Source organism: Agelaius tricolor, unplaced genomic scaffold (genome assembly GCF_023055355.1).
Source record: "Agelaius tricolor isolate 1412-34295 unplaced genomic scaffold, bAgeTri1.0.p SCAF_9, whole genome shotgun sequence".
Lineage (NCBI taxonomy): Eukaryota > Metazoa > Chordata > Aves > Passeriformes > Icteridae > Agelaius > Agelaius tricolor.
In genome coordinates this window covers 41,581,563-41,594,863 of record NW_027269269.1, presented here as the reverse complement: position 1 = coordinate 41,594,863, position 13,301 = coordinate 41,581,563, and the positions used below count along the sequence as shown (strand labels likewise).

The 13,301-nt window shown below is 35.4% G+C and overlaps 1 protein-coding gene across 1 annotated transcript in view; it reads left to right on the top strand.

Moving 5' to 3' along the window:
- GBE1 (1,4-alpha-glucan branching enzyme 1) overlaps positions 1–13,301 on the top strand; it is a 137,536-nt gene that overhangs the window by 55,161 nt on the left and 69,074 nt on the right. The window contains exons 4-7 of the mRNA XM_071433711.1: positions 2,362–2,487; positions 4,171–4,306; positions 6,998–7,088; positions 8,201–8,410. Of these exons, the coding sequence (XP_071289812.1) occupies positions 2,362–2,487; positions 4,171–4,306; positions 6,998–7,088; positions 8,201–8,410 (563 nt within the window). The remainder of the gene's footprint in view (positions 1–2,361; positions 2,488–4,170; positions 4,307–6,997; positions 7,089–8,200; positions 8,411–13,301) is intronic.

Below are 13,301 nucleotides of genomic sequence, written 5' to 3'. Positions count from 1 at the left end.
ATAGAACTGAAAGGAAAGTTGCAAAATGAATGAATCCAAAAAATTTAGATTATGAGCCTTAAAATAGAGCAGCCTAAAGTTTTAAGACTGTTCAAGTGTGTAAAGCCAACCCTTAGAATAGTAGATTTCCACCACTTGTTTATGACTCTACATGATTACTATCATAATATATGAAACATAACTGTATGTATTTCTAGCAAGTTTTGGTTTTATCTTTTAAAATCCTGTCTGTAAAGGCTGATAGAAACTTATATGATTTCCTGTAAGTCTCTCAATTCCTGAAAAGTGTAACCCTTAAGTTTGGCTTTGTAGAGGTTTTGATTAAATGCAAAACTAGCACTTGAAAAAATTATTTCTGAATAAATGCTAAAAGAAATGCACTGGTGTCTTACAAAAGAGGGAAAATAAGTGACTTGCAATTAAAGTGACTATTAATTTAACTATCAATTTAAGTGACTACAGAACAATGGAAGTTCTTATACTTTGTCAGAAATATGGGATACAGAGATTGGTTGTGCAGTATAACTGTAGAATTTTAACCTGAAAAAGTCAAATAACTGATGGTTGGCCATTTGAATGATTTTCTGCTATCTTTTTTTTTCATTTCTTAATGGCTTTAATTAAAGACAGTATGTGACTGGATAAATATATCATAATAAAGAAATTTACATTTCCCCCCTCCAGTATCATTTTTGGATTAAACCAGTACTACAGCTAATTAATGTTCTGAATGTAGATTAATTACTTCACATTTCTTAAATGTGCCTACCCTTCATAAGCCTGTCTAGTATGAATTATGCTAAAATATTAGAAAAAAAGGAATGCCAAGATGAGTAGGTTATTATATGCAGTAATCATCTTATTTCTGTGATGGGTAAATTGGGAAAAAATAATAAAAGAAGCAATAGCACCGTCAGAAGTGTGATATTAGAGAGAGGAGATAACTTTTATTATTTTAAGAATAATTTGCAAATTGTCAATGCTATCAGCAAGGAGGATCTTCACAGTGTTGATAGAATTTGCAGAAATACTCTTTGGGTCAGCTTTGCTAGTGCAGCTAACAGAAGAAATTTTACATGCAGCTTTACAGTGTTTTGCAATAACTTTCTCAGCTTTTTTGGTGAGGTTTTTGATATGAATTACTCCATTTTATAAAACCTATTTTAAATTGTTGGAGTTATAATACCGTGTACTAAGGCACTGAAATCATTCTTCCTTGCCTTATTCCATCAACTTCCATTAACTATCTGCGTATACATATTTTTGTCTTTGTAGATCTAGATGACCTTTTAAAGGTCCCTTTCAACTAAACAAGATTCTGTGATCCTGCCTTCTTCCATGATTGGGTTAAGGATAACAAATAATCTATCAAAACAATGAAAGACACTTGCCAGAGGTGAAAAGGCAATTCTTTGATAATTTCGTCTCCCAGACTACCTGTTAGGAATTGAGAGCAAAGACAAGTAACTTTTTTAACAAAAATAATGAGCAAGGAGTGGAAAAAATCCCAATCCCAAAAATCCCTTTCCCTTTTTCATAGTTCTTCCCACAAAAAATAAAAAGCCCCATAAAACCAACAACCAAACTGAAAAGTCTCAGTCATCACTTTGTTAATAAAAAGCAGAATTAAGAATTCTGTGCATTCACTTGCTTATACATTTCTAGGTTTTAAATTTGCAGACCATCTGTGTTACCGTTTTAGTGGCAGCCAAGATACCAAGCAAAACCAGAGTGGTGCTGTTCCTTCTGTGCTGAGGAGAGGGGAGGTGGGATGGGGTGGGAAGATGTGAGAGAGGTGGAACTTTTTCTTTGCCTTGACCCAAAAACTGTCCTGTGCTTCTTGTGTTGTCTGTGGTCCTGGGCTATGTGACATTGTTAAGGACTCTCAGAGCATGGAAAAGAAGATGGAATTATGATATTAAAATTGCTTTACTAGATTGTTTTGTTTGTCAAGTTAAACAAATCACAGTTCTCATCCTAATGGCATAATACTGCATGTCTATTTAAATTTAGCAGAACATGGAAAGGAAATAGCAATGACAGGGGTAATTAGGGAACCTAACAGAAATCCATTTGGGAAGGCTTCTTCTCCCATTAGTTATATAAATCTTATGTATATTCTTACCTTTCATCTCTTGCTGGTGAACATCACTCCTGTCTGACATGTCTGGTTTAGTGTCCCTTTGCAAATCATCCCTGCGGGCAGGGTCATTCTTCCTTCTCTTGACTTGCATTGTGTGTTTGTGTGTTCTTTAAATTAAATTTCTGTGTAGTCTACTATTTCATCCTGTGCTGTGGCTTGCATAGAAGGCGTTCTGTGAGTTATAAGTGACTGCCTGCATATGTTGTGTTATTTTATAGGTGGTGATTCGTGCTCAGAATGGCGCCCTCCTCTATCGTATTTCACCCTGGGCAAGATATGTGGTCCGTGATGAAGACAAAGTGAATTATGATTGGGTTCACTGGAATCCACCACAGTCATATATAGTAAGGCTTCAATATTATTTTCAAGAGGTGTATCATGTTATCTTTGTTTCCCTGTTTGGAAGAAAATAAAAGGAAATAGCAAACTAGTTAAAAGAGCTGAGAGATGAAGGGCTTTTATTAATGGCTTTGATAGAAATAAATGACTTTAATGATGGATGTTTTTAAGCTGCTTTTCCAGCCTCCTGTAGAATATATAAAAATAGTTATTAATGTGGTATTTTAAACTTTTGCCACCTGTTAGGTAAGATTGACGGGTATTCTGGGACAAGATGGCTGTTCCTGGTAGGGAGGAGAGCAGGGAATTATCAGTACTGGATTTAAGGATTGGTTGTCTGCAAATGCAATGTTCAGTCCTCAATACTAGGTTAATGTTCCGTGAAGTCAGAAAAAACTTGCAAAATAACTTGCCCACACTCCAGTCAAATCCTGGTTTCTTTGTATCAGGAAAATCCCATTATTGAATTTAAAGCCCTCTTTCTTCTCATGCACTACTGTAAGGGAGAGAACTCTTTGCATGATATATGAAAAATACCCTAGGAGAATATTTGGAAACTTCAGACCATATGAGTGATGTTGTTTCATAAAAAACTTGTTCATGTTTTCCCTGGAAAATGGTATGCAGTGTTTTATATTAGAGATGCTGTAGTCTCTACTTTGAGTTAAATTTTCGCATCCACATCAAATTAGGAAGCAACTGCATGAGAGAGAAAAGGCTATTGGCATGGAAAATATTTTCTTTAAAAATAGATAACGTAATGTACAATAACTCTTGTTAAAGTGTGTAGTCTATCAATTTAGTGGCCTACTCTGTGTATGATGCTCTGTGACATCTCAGTGTCATCAAGAAAAGGAATGGGTAGGGATTTGGGAATGCAGTGATTGGGATGACCTAGAGTAAAAAAGAGGCTTGAAATTTTGGGTGCAGATAAGGCCTTACTGAAAAAATATAAAAGTCCTTTTATGAATAGTAGAGGTGTCCAGTGGAAATAAGTCATAGGGAACAAGCCTCAATCAGAAGTTTTGTCCATTAATTGTTCCTTTAATTTCTGTTCACATGTTTGTATTCAACTAGTTTTGTTCTGCATTTTCAACATTTCACCTGAATAATAAACTAACAAATAAGATATTAACTTCAATGGCCCCTGTATTCTTCAAATATTTTCACCCATCTAGAAATGCTGTGTACTTGTGTCCAGACTTGAGATTATTTAATTATATTTTAATCCTAAGTAATGACAATATAGTTGATTCTGTGTTATGGAACTGTATTCTTTAGGAATAACAAATTTATAAATTTCAGATAAGGCAGCAATTTCATAAACCTGCAAAATAGCAGGTATGCTTAAAAAATAAAAGCCAATCTTATTATTTTCTCTCTGTATTTTCAAACAAGCTTCATAGTGATTCAGAAGGACATCAAGTGGAGTGGCTACTATCAGTTGAACACTGAAGTGTAATTTAAAAAAGAATATAAGAAAAGTGTTGAATCATGGATGTCTAGTTTCTTGTTCATAAAGGACGTTAATTTCAAACAGACATTTGCTTTAACAGTTTGAAACGTTTAGAATGCTCTTGGAGGAAAAACTAAATAAACCGAAATTGTTTTTCATCTTGTACAAATCATGTGATTATGACAACACTTCTAAGCTGTTCCTAATGAGAACTCTGTTTTTTTTCTTATAGCATAAGAATCCTTCTCCCAAGAGATTAAAAAGCCTACGAATCTATGAATCTCATGTGGGAATTGCTTCCCCAGAAGGCAAAGTAGCTTCTTATAAAAACTTCACGTACAATGTACTACCTAGAATAAAGGATCTTGGTAAGTAATACTAGAAATGCTTGCAGAGATAGTTTTTATGTGCCTGTGCTTGTTAAAAAAAAAAAAAACAAACCTTTAGATACTTGACAGTTATCTTTTCTATTTTCCCAATTACACATACTATAAAAATAGATTCTTAGGTGAGCAAAAATTATAAACAAGTGAAATCTTTGGAGAACAAACAAAGACTGAAATAGGATATGTGAATTAAAGTCTATTCCAGATTTTTAAGTAAAATATGATTATTAAAGCCCAGATAAGTATTGCAAGGTAATTTGCTTTTGTCATGGTTTGCTTTCAGACTGAAAAAAGACCTGTTTTTGTGACAATCTTCAGAAAATACTTAATTGGTTCTACTAGTGTAAAGCTTAATTCTAAGCTTTACACTAGTAGAACCAATTTAGTATTTTCTAATTCTAATTCTTTTGTCCTTCTGATTCTAAGGAAGGACAAAAGAAATACCTGAATATTCTTTGTTTTGCCAGAATAACCGTGCTAGACATTTTATCCCTGAACAGTAACTCAGAAGTATCAGAACAAGGAAACTTTAAATATGAAAGACCCTCCTCGACCTTTTTCAGGAAAAGAACTTCTAGTATATTGGAGAGGATGTGTGAAAGAGCTGCTAACGTTATCTCAGGAACCACAGCAAAACTGTTCACCTCAATTTCATTTAATTATTTTTTTCCATGATGTCTTTGCACTGTTTCTGTAATGGACAATGTTAGAAGCTATTGCCTTTTACTGCCTTGTGATGAAATATACATTTTACACTGCTGTAAAATAATCATGACACCTGTAGCTGAAACCTCTGTGGATGATGGCTTTGTTTGTGTTTCATTTCTTTAATTCTGTTTTATTTGTCAGAGCGCCTGACGAAGACATTTTCTTGTAGCTTTACATGTTAAGTCAATGTTTTGTGGCTTTTGCCTTTTGGTAAAGTTGAGCTTGCAGGTGAGATGAGGGAGTTTGCACATGTGGAAGATGTTTTTACATTATATAAAAAGCAGTTTTGGATTTTACATTATATATCTGTGACTCCTTACTGCCAAGGAATTTCACTGGTCCCAGGAAGTTAATAGGATTTACAGTCCTACAGTTTTTTCTTTGTGGAGAAATGTCATGAAAAGGCTGATACACCAAATGATGAAACGCAGTATCAAATTTAGGGTATATAAAAATTATAACTAATTTTCCTTCTTGTTTACATTAAGTAAACATTGTGGGATTTAAGTATTTTTAAAATATTTTTTAAGGTCTGTTAGATTCAGTTGTGGAATGTCTTACTTTTTAGGACAAGCTTAAAGACATCACTATATGAGAACTCTAATATATTAGTAGTTTGTAGGAATATGTGCATGACAAATAGCAAAATAAGTAGCAAGGAAATTGAATGAGATTAATTTGATGCAATGTTGCTGTTTATTTATAAAAATGATGTAAATAAAAATAAGTACAGCAGGCCTGAATTATAAACCAGCAATGAATCTGACAAATTGCTGAGCTCACACCAACTGTCTTCTAATAATAGCTCTGGTTTTAAATGTCACAGCTATAAAAAGCCAAGGAAGAATAAAAAATCCTACAGCATCCTGTTGAAACTAAGGAACGAAGTGAATATTTTCTTCAGAGTAGTGGTGGAGGTGTGAGTCTTAATAACCTGTAGATAAAAACTGACTCTTTGGAGTTCCCTTCCTTAAGAATGCACCGAACTGTCTTAGGAGACACAACACAGTGTGTCCCCCAGCCCTCCTGGACTGCTTTGGTTCTTGGGTAAACTCGGAATAAAAGCACATTACAGTTGCGATTTTTCTTTTTGTCAGACTTTTGCAGAGGGAAGAAATAACTCTTAAAGTTGGAAAAAAGTGTTTTTTCTGAGTGAAAAAAATGGCTTCATATGTCATGAAGTTACAGTGTTGTGTCTAAGCTGGAGAGATGTGGGTCTGACAGATGGGCCACTTGGTGGATAAGGAATTAGAAGGATGGTCACACTCAGAGTTTCAGTCAATGACTTGATATCCAAGTGGACACCAGGGATGGGGTGGCCTCAAATTGAAGCAGGGTGTATTTAGGTTGGACATTAGGAAGAAATTCTTTACTGTGAGCTTGGTGAGACACTGGAATAGGTTACTCCAAGAAGTTATGGATGCCCCATCCCTGGAAGGGGTGTTGAGCAATCTGCTCTAGTGGAAGGTGTTCCTGCCCATGCCATAGGAGTGGGAACTAGAGGATCTTAAAGTTCCCTTCCAACCCAAACCGTCCTGTGATTTTGTCATAGTACGTGTAGCCAGTGGCTAGCCCTGACTGCAAGTGTCAAAAGTTGAAGCAGTTCAGGACATGCAGGTTGGCATTACTAATATTCTGAAGTTAAATAAGGATGACACTTCTTTCTGTCTGCATCTGGGAGATTGAATATGTGTGGCTCACTTGGCAAATTGACTGTTTCATTTGCCATGGAGATCACATTAGTATAAACTATTAATTAGAATTGCTTTGTCAAAGTTACTCAATCTTTAGGGTCAGAGGCAGCTAAAATGAGAGCTAAAATCCATTAGGGTCAGAGGCAGCTAAAATGAGAGAAGACTGGAATAGATATGTTATAGGTATTGAATACTCTTTGAACTATCCTTAAGGCATTTATTTGTTGTGTTTGTTTTTATTATATATAATATATTATTATATTTATTATAGGCTATAACTGTGTCCAGCTGATGGCCATTATGGAACATGCATACTATGCCAGTTTTGGTTATCAGGTCACAAGTTTCTTTGCAGCATCAAGGTAGGTTTAAGTGCTCCAGCATCTTCTCTGTTCTTTTCCCTTCCTTCCCATCCATTGAAATCAGTATGGCATGCAGGTGTGTGTTTGCAAGAAAGCGTAAAATGGGAAGCAATGGCTTAGGTATTTGCTCTACCTTCCTCTTAAATCTGAAATCAATTTGGCACAGTTATCAGCTGCTGTGTGAAATGCTTTCAATGGAATACAGACAAAAAGTTTATAAGTAACTTCAGATGCCATAACATATTCTGAGTAATCCACCTTCAGCAGTCTTTATGCATGGGTTTGTGGTTGTGGAATTCTTGGCAGGAACAAACTGGGTGTGTAGGGCTTTCTTTTATGACAGACAGAACTATACACTGTTGGTAATGAACTTGATTTAAATCATGACTCTGTGTGCTCTGTGGGAACCCTTTCCCTTACAGGCTTGTAACAGACTGTATCTAGACTTGAGGTATAGGGTGAAATTACATGAAAGATTAATTCAGGTAGTTGTTAAGAAAATTATGATAAATGTGGAAATAATTTTTTTTAGTTTTTTTTTTTTTTTTTAATCTTAGAGCAGCTCAAGTGGCAACCAGGCTAAATTTAGGCAGTTTTTAACTGGCTTAAATAGTTGAAAAAGGCGTGTCAGGCATAGGATAAAAAAATCTTTTTATAAAATAAGAAAATGGTCTAATACCTAAACCAAATAACCAAGCAGGAAAATAGCAGATAGTTATTTTGTGGGCTTTGTGGATGTACGTCTACTTTTGTAATCATTGTGTTACTTTATTCCAGCTATATGAATATATTCTTGTCCCTTATGAGCGAAGGAAGTGTTCAATATTAAATAGCAACTTTAAGTTCTGTTATCTTTTATACTGAATTTTATGTATTATTAAAAAAGGAAGAATAAACAATCTATTTCTTCAAAACATTGTGTGGATGATGGAATTCTTATAAGGAAAAATGGTTTCAAATGTTCATTTGTAAGCAATAGCTACTGCTGAAGAGGCTGAAAAAATGATCTGTAGAGTAGGTGATGAAGAACTGCTGACTTTGATGTAGTTTCCATGATGAATGTTGAGCATTGCCAGCAGGAGCCCTGATGGGGCCACGTTGTGTTTTCACAGCCGGTACGGAACTCCTGACGACCTGAAGGAAATGATTGACGTTGCTCACTCCATGGGCATCACAGTCCTGCTTGATGTGGTGCACAGCCACGCCTCAAAAAACTCAGAAGATGGTCTCAACCAGTTTGATGGTACAGATTCTTGTTTCTTCCATTCTGGATATAGAGGCAATCACCAGCTCTGGGACAGCAGGCTCTTTGACTATGCAAAGTGAGTATAAAACATCACTTCAGCTGTGCTAGTGGTTATTATTTCATAGCAATTCTGTTAAAAGTACTCTCCTCACCAAGCTCGTAAAGTCATTTGGATTGTTTAACAATTGCAGTATGTGGAGTTAAATTCCTCTACTTGCCTAAATCCTGAAAATCTAACACTAAATGATAGTATTTCAGTTTCATTACTTTCCTGTCATCTATGACTACCTCTGTGCATGTTATATACCATGTGTTTTGCATGCATTAGATAATTGAGTAGTTATTTTTATTTAAAAACATATTTCTCTATAAATATCAATTTCAATACCCATTATGTAGGAGTATATAATTGTGTATTTTATGCATTTTATGCATATTAATATTTTCCTGCTATATATACTAAGTTGCATATATATAATAGATGATGTTTGTGTATAAAAATAAAATAGTCGGAAAAGCTGATGAAAACTTGTAAGCTCTGTAAATTTATTGACATACTGTCAGGTTGTTGAAATGTAGGAAAAGATTTCCCCCAGGACAACTAACTCCATTTCAAAGAGCTTCTAGAGGTCAATCAACAATTAATACAAAGCAGGGATCATTTTCAGTAGACATTTCTAGAGACCCCAGTTTGGGCAAGCTTAATTAACCAGTATAAATATAGTGTGTGTCAAAACATGTATTAATGCCAGTTGATTATTAGTACTTAATATTGTTTACTCTATATTCTCTGAGGTACTGGGGGCAAGGAGATTGATCTTGTATGCTGAATGTTTCAGTGGTTTAAATGGAGAAACAGGCACAAGCAGCCAGCTTCTTTCAGTGTCCTTCTCGCATTTTTTTTCTGTTTGTTCATCCCTGAACCACCCTGATTCTTCCCTTTCCTTTCCTTTGTTTCTCTAAACATTCCACAGTAAGTTTTGTGTAACTTTACAATCTCCTTAAAGCAGGTCTTAATAAAATTGTGTATAGAATTGATCACTTATTCCAGGATAAATTCTCTTATTTTACCCCTTGAGATGCATAATCTGGTGTGACCTTATCAATTACAAAGTCCTGTTTTAACCCTTTCAAGGTTCCTTTTGAATGTTCCTGTAGTGGCTCATCACAGAGCAACTGTAAAGTTCTAGTTTCTTGTTAACCTCTTAGTTGTTAAAGTTTTTGTGCTGCAGGTTCAATTTCCTGTTTTTCCCATTTTTCTCCCTTGCTTGCATTGAATTGCCATGGACTGGATGGATATGATTACACAGAAGTCATGTTACATAGCATAGGCCAATTGTTTAATGGAACTCAGTGTCAAATAAACCAAGTGACCAGTGTAAAAACTGACTGGTGCACTTCAGTACTTAGTGGGATGAGCTGTTGGGACTTGTTATTTGGGACAATTTAACAGGTCATTTCAGGGGGAGTTTCTGATGTGATTTATTGTGATTTAATATAAATTGTGATTTAATTATAATAAGAAATGCATTTTAGTCCTTCCTATTAAGCTTTAAATTCATACTCAAATCAGTTGTATTTCAAATAATCTTAAAGCTTTAGTATTAATATGATAGTATTACACGTTTTATTTCATTTGATGCTTATAAGTAACCAACAAGTGTGTGAGTATAAGTGTCTCTACTGAGACAATGGAATGTGGTTATGGACCTTCCTCTGTTCTGGTTCTTCCTGCTGGAGAAGAAAGTGGTGCTGGTATTGAGTGTTTGGGGGTATTTATAAATGAGAGAAACAACCAGGTCTTCTGTGGGTTGCACTTGTCAATGTTAAGTATTTCTTCAGAAGTGAAGAGCTGCCTCCATGGCTTGCTTGGGTCAGTGATTTGTACCTGTGGAATTTCTTTGCATGCTGTGGCTTTGGAAGAGGTGCCAGACTGAATGCAGAAAGGGGGAAATGGAAAGAGCTGTGAGGGGAGAGATGAGATTAGAGAATAGCAAAGACCAGAGAAACTGCAGCTCTGCGCTGGATGACTGTGGGTCCCTTGAAGGTCATTTCCCATCCGCTGCCCTTTCATGATATGCAACAGCAAATCTGGAGTTCTCTTTTCAACTGCTTGTGGAAAAGCTTTCTTCCTTCAAGCATAGGATGCTGTGAACTTTTCTAGTCATTAAGGGATTCTTTCATCCTCATACCAGAGGTAGTAAATATTCTCCATGTATTTACAGTCAAGTTTTAAGGCTGAAAAGTTATAACCTTCATGATCATTTTAAGTTTCACAGAACTGATTAAAAAATAGCTTGCATTTTTTCCCCTATTCTTTGTGTGTGCAGGTTCCAAGCAAAACTGTGAAAGAATCAAACTGCCATTTCATTGAAAATGTTAGGTTTGGCTTTTTTTCCCCCCAGTTTAGTCTGTATTGGCATTCTGCTAATTTCCATACCAGTGGACGAGCAGCTCTAGTGTGGATGATGCAAGCATAAAAAATCTGTGAGAGACTCAAGTTGCTGGCAGATGTTGAAAGTTTGCTCAAAATAAATGACAGCAAACACAGTCTGTTGAATGGTCTACAGAAAAGCTTGCTTGCTGAGTGAAATTTCTTCAGCTAGCACAGCCTTCTATCCTGTACAGAGCTTGTACTAAATCCCTTTCCTTCTGTAGTGAGAAGAGCTGTTAAATCTACAGGTGCTTAGACATGAAATGCAAAGAATGCTCAATTCACTTTGGAATTGAGAGAAACTAATTCTGTACTGTGAAGGAGATTAAGGAACAGTTGCTTTATCAGTTTAGTCTGTCTACATTTTCTTTGAAAGCCAAGATGTAAGTAAGTTTATCTCGCAGCATTTGCAAGATTATTCAGTTGTCTGTGAAGGGGACTGTGACTATTTCCTATAACAGAATATGGCAAAAGATCCATATCCATGCTAAAAAATAAAAAAGGATTATATCCCTTGTGTATTTAAATACTGTTTTTTAGTAAAATTCATGTAAGTAGAGACTAGCTACAAGAAAAGCAATTGTAAACCTGTTCGGCAGCCTGGGTACTGCATATTTGCACCATAGTGCTACTTAAAAAGAAAAGGGCATATTTTAAATTCTTTATATTTTAATCCATATTTATACTAGTGTTGTATGCAACAGGAGCTTTGCTGTAAACTGTGAACAACATTTTAAAATTATACTGTTCATGGTGCTGTCACAGGAGAATAACAACTCGATTTCATTGAAATGAGAAATTCCAGATAAGATAGCTGGCCAATAGAATACTTTTTGCTTAAATATTTTCAATAAAAGAATATAAACAGTGCTTTAAAAATCAATCAAAAAGAACCTTTTACTTTAATAATTTTCATAGCTCTTTCACATTCTTCTGAGTTTTTCTAAAATATAGATCCAGGGCATTTTTTCCCTCAAATGTTCTGATTTGGTGACTTCCTCTCCATCATCTCCATCCTGTCTGTCTAAATCTGTGTCCATCCCTTTTCCCTTAGGAAACAACCCAAAAACCAGAATCACAAAGCTTCAGTGAGAATTGCAGTTGATTTTAACATTTTCTGTTGAAAAACAAATTTCTCTATAGTTTGCTTCGGTTCCTGTTAATAATTGTGACTTTTCTGGCCCCGAATTCATGACAGGGAAATGCTTTTAGTGTAAAAGGGGTGCCAGAAGCTCTGGACTGGTGGTACTCTAGTAGGCATTGTACAGTTAATTTTGGAGGAAATTAAAGGTCTCTGTTGTGTTCCTGTTAAAGGTAGCTCTCTTGAAATAGATGTAAACACCCTCCCATCTTAAGAAAGGATTCTACTTGTAATTAATTTTGCACAAGCCAAGTATAATTTTTTTTTCCTCCTAAAATCATATTCCAAGGTTATTCAGCTGCCAGATTCATTAGAAATGATGTTGTACACCCTGGAAACCAGGTGGGATCACAACTAGAGTGGTTGATTGTGTTTTGCTATTTGGAGAAATGAATTTAAATTGTGTCTAAAATAATAATCAGGCAAAACAATTTAAAAATAATTGAGAACAAGATATTACCTAGTAAAGATTTTCCCCACAGCACTACATGAATAGAATGTGTAAATGAGGTTGCCCTTCTAGACTTGTTGAGGTCCAAGAGCATTGTTTTGACTTATAAGGCTTTTTGTGTCTTTTCATTAGATTTTGTTGGATTCTATTCTGTCTTAATCCAATTCTGAATGTCAATTGGTATACTGATATATTTCTGTGAGCATTTAGGAATTATGGTAGTATTAAAATTCAGAAATCATCTGATGCCTTAAGTTTTGTTGGGGTTTTTTTTGGCTTCTTTTTGTTTGGGTTTGTTTTTTTTTTTTTGTGGGGGGGTTTAGTTTGGCTTGTTTTGGATTTTTAATACTATGGCATTTTTCACCTGAGCACTTAGGCAAATGTTATTTCACAGTCTTGCAGATGAATTTGGTGCAAGGTCAGTAATTGATTTACAATGCAGTTTTAATTTTACTTAGTCCAGCTTTCTTGAGTGCAGCAGTATGATCAGTAAGAGATTACTTTGGTTGCAAGGATTTGGGGCCAGCAGATGTCCCAGCATCTCCTTTGGGCCTTTTTTGAGGCCTGTTTTCCGGAGTTTTTTAAGACAGGGTGTTGTGTGCATATTTCTGGGGTTAAAAATCATAACTAAGCCAGGTAATGGAAGAAATCTCCTATTAAGTTTTTTCTTCATCAGTTTTATGAAGTTTCAAGTGACATCCATGCCAAATGTTCTTTGAAGTGCTACAGGTAGGGTTTAGTGTATACAATAAACACTTTGTCCCACGAGCCACAGTTTTACATCAGGGCAACAGATGACTTGCTAGTCCCCTGCTGCCAGTCCAGATGTTCTCTCCAGCTCAGTTTTCTGAGCTGCTGGTGGAACAGCTGATTATAGCTCAGTACTTTCTACTTTTTTTTTTTTTAAATTCAATTTTTCTTAATGTGTGTTAAGAAAACTG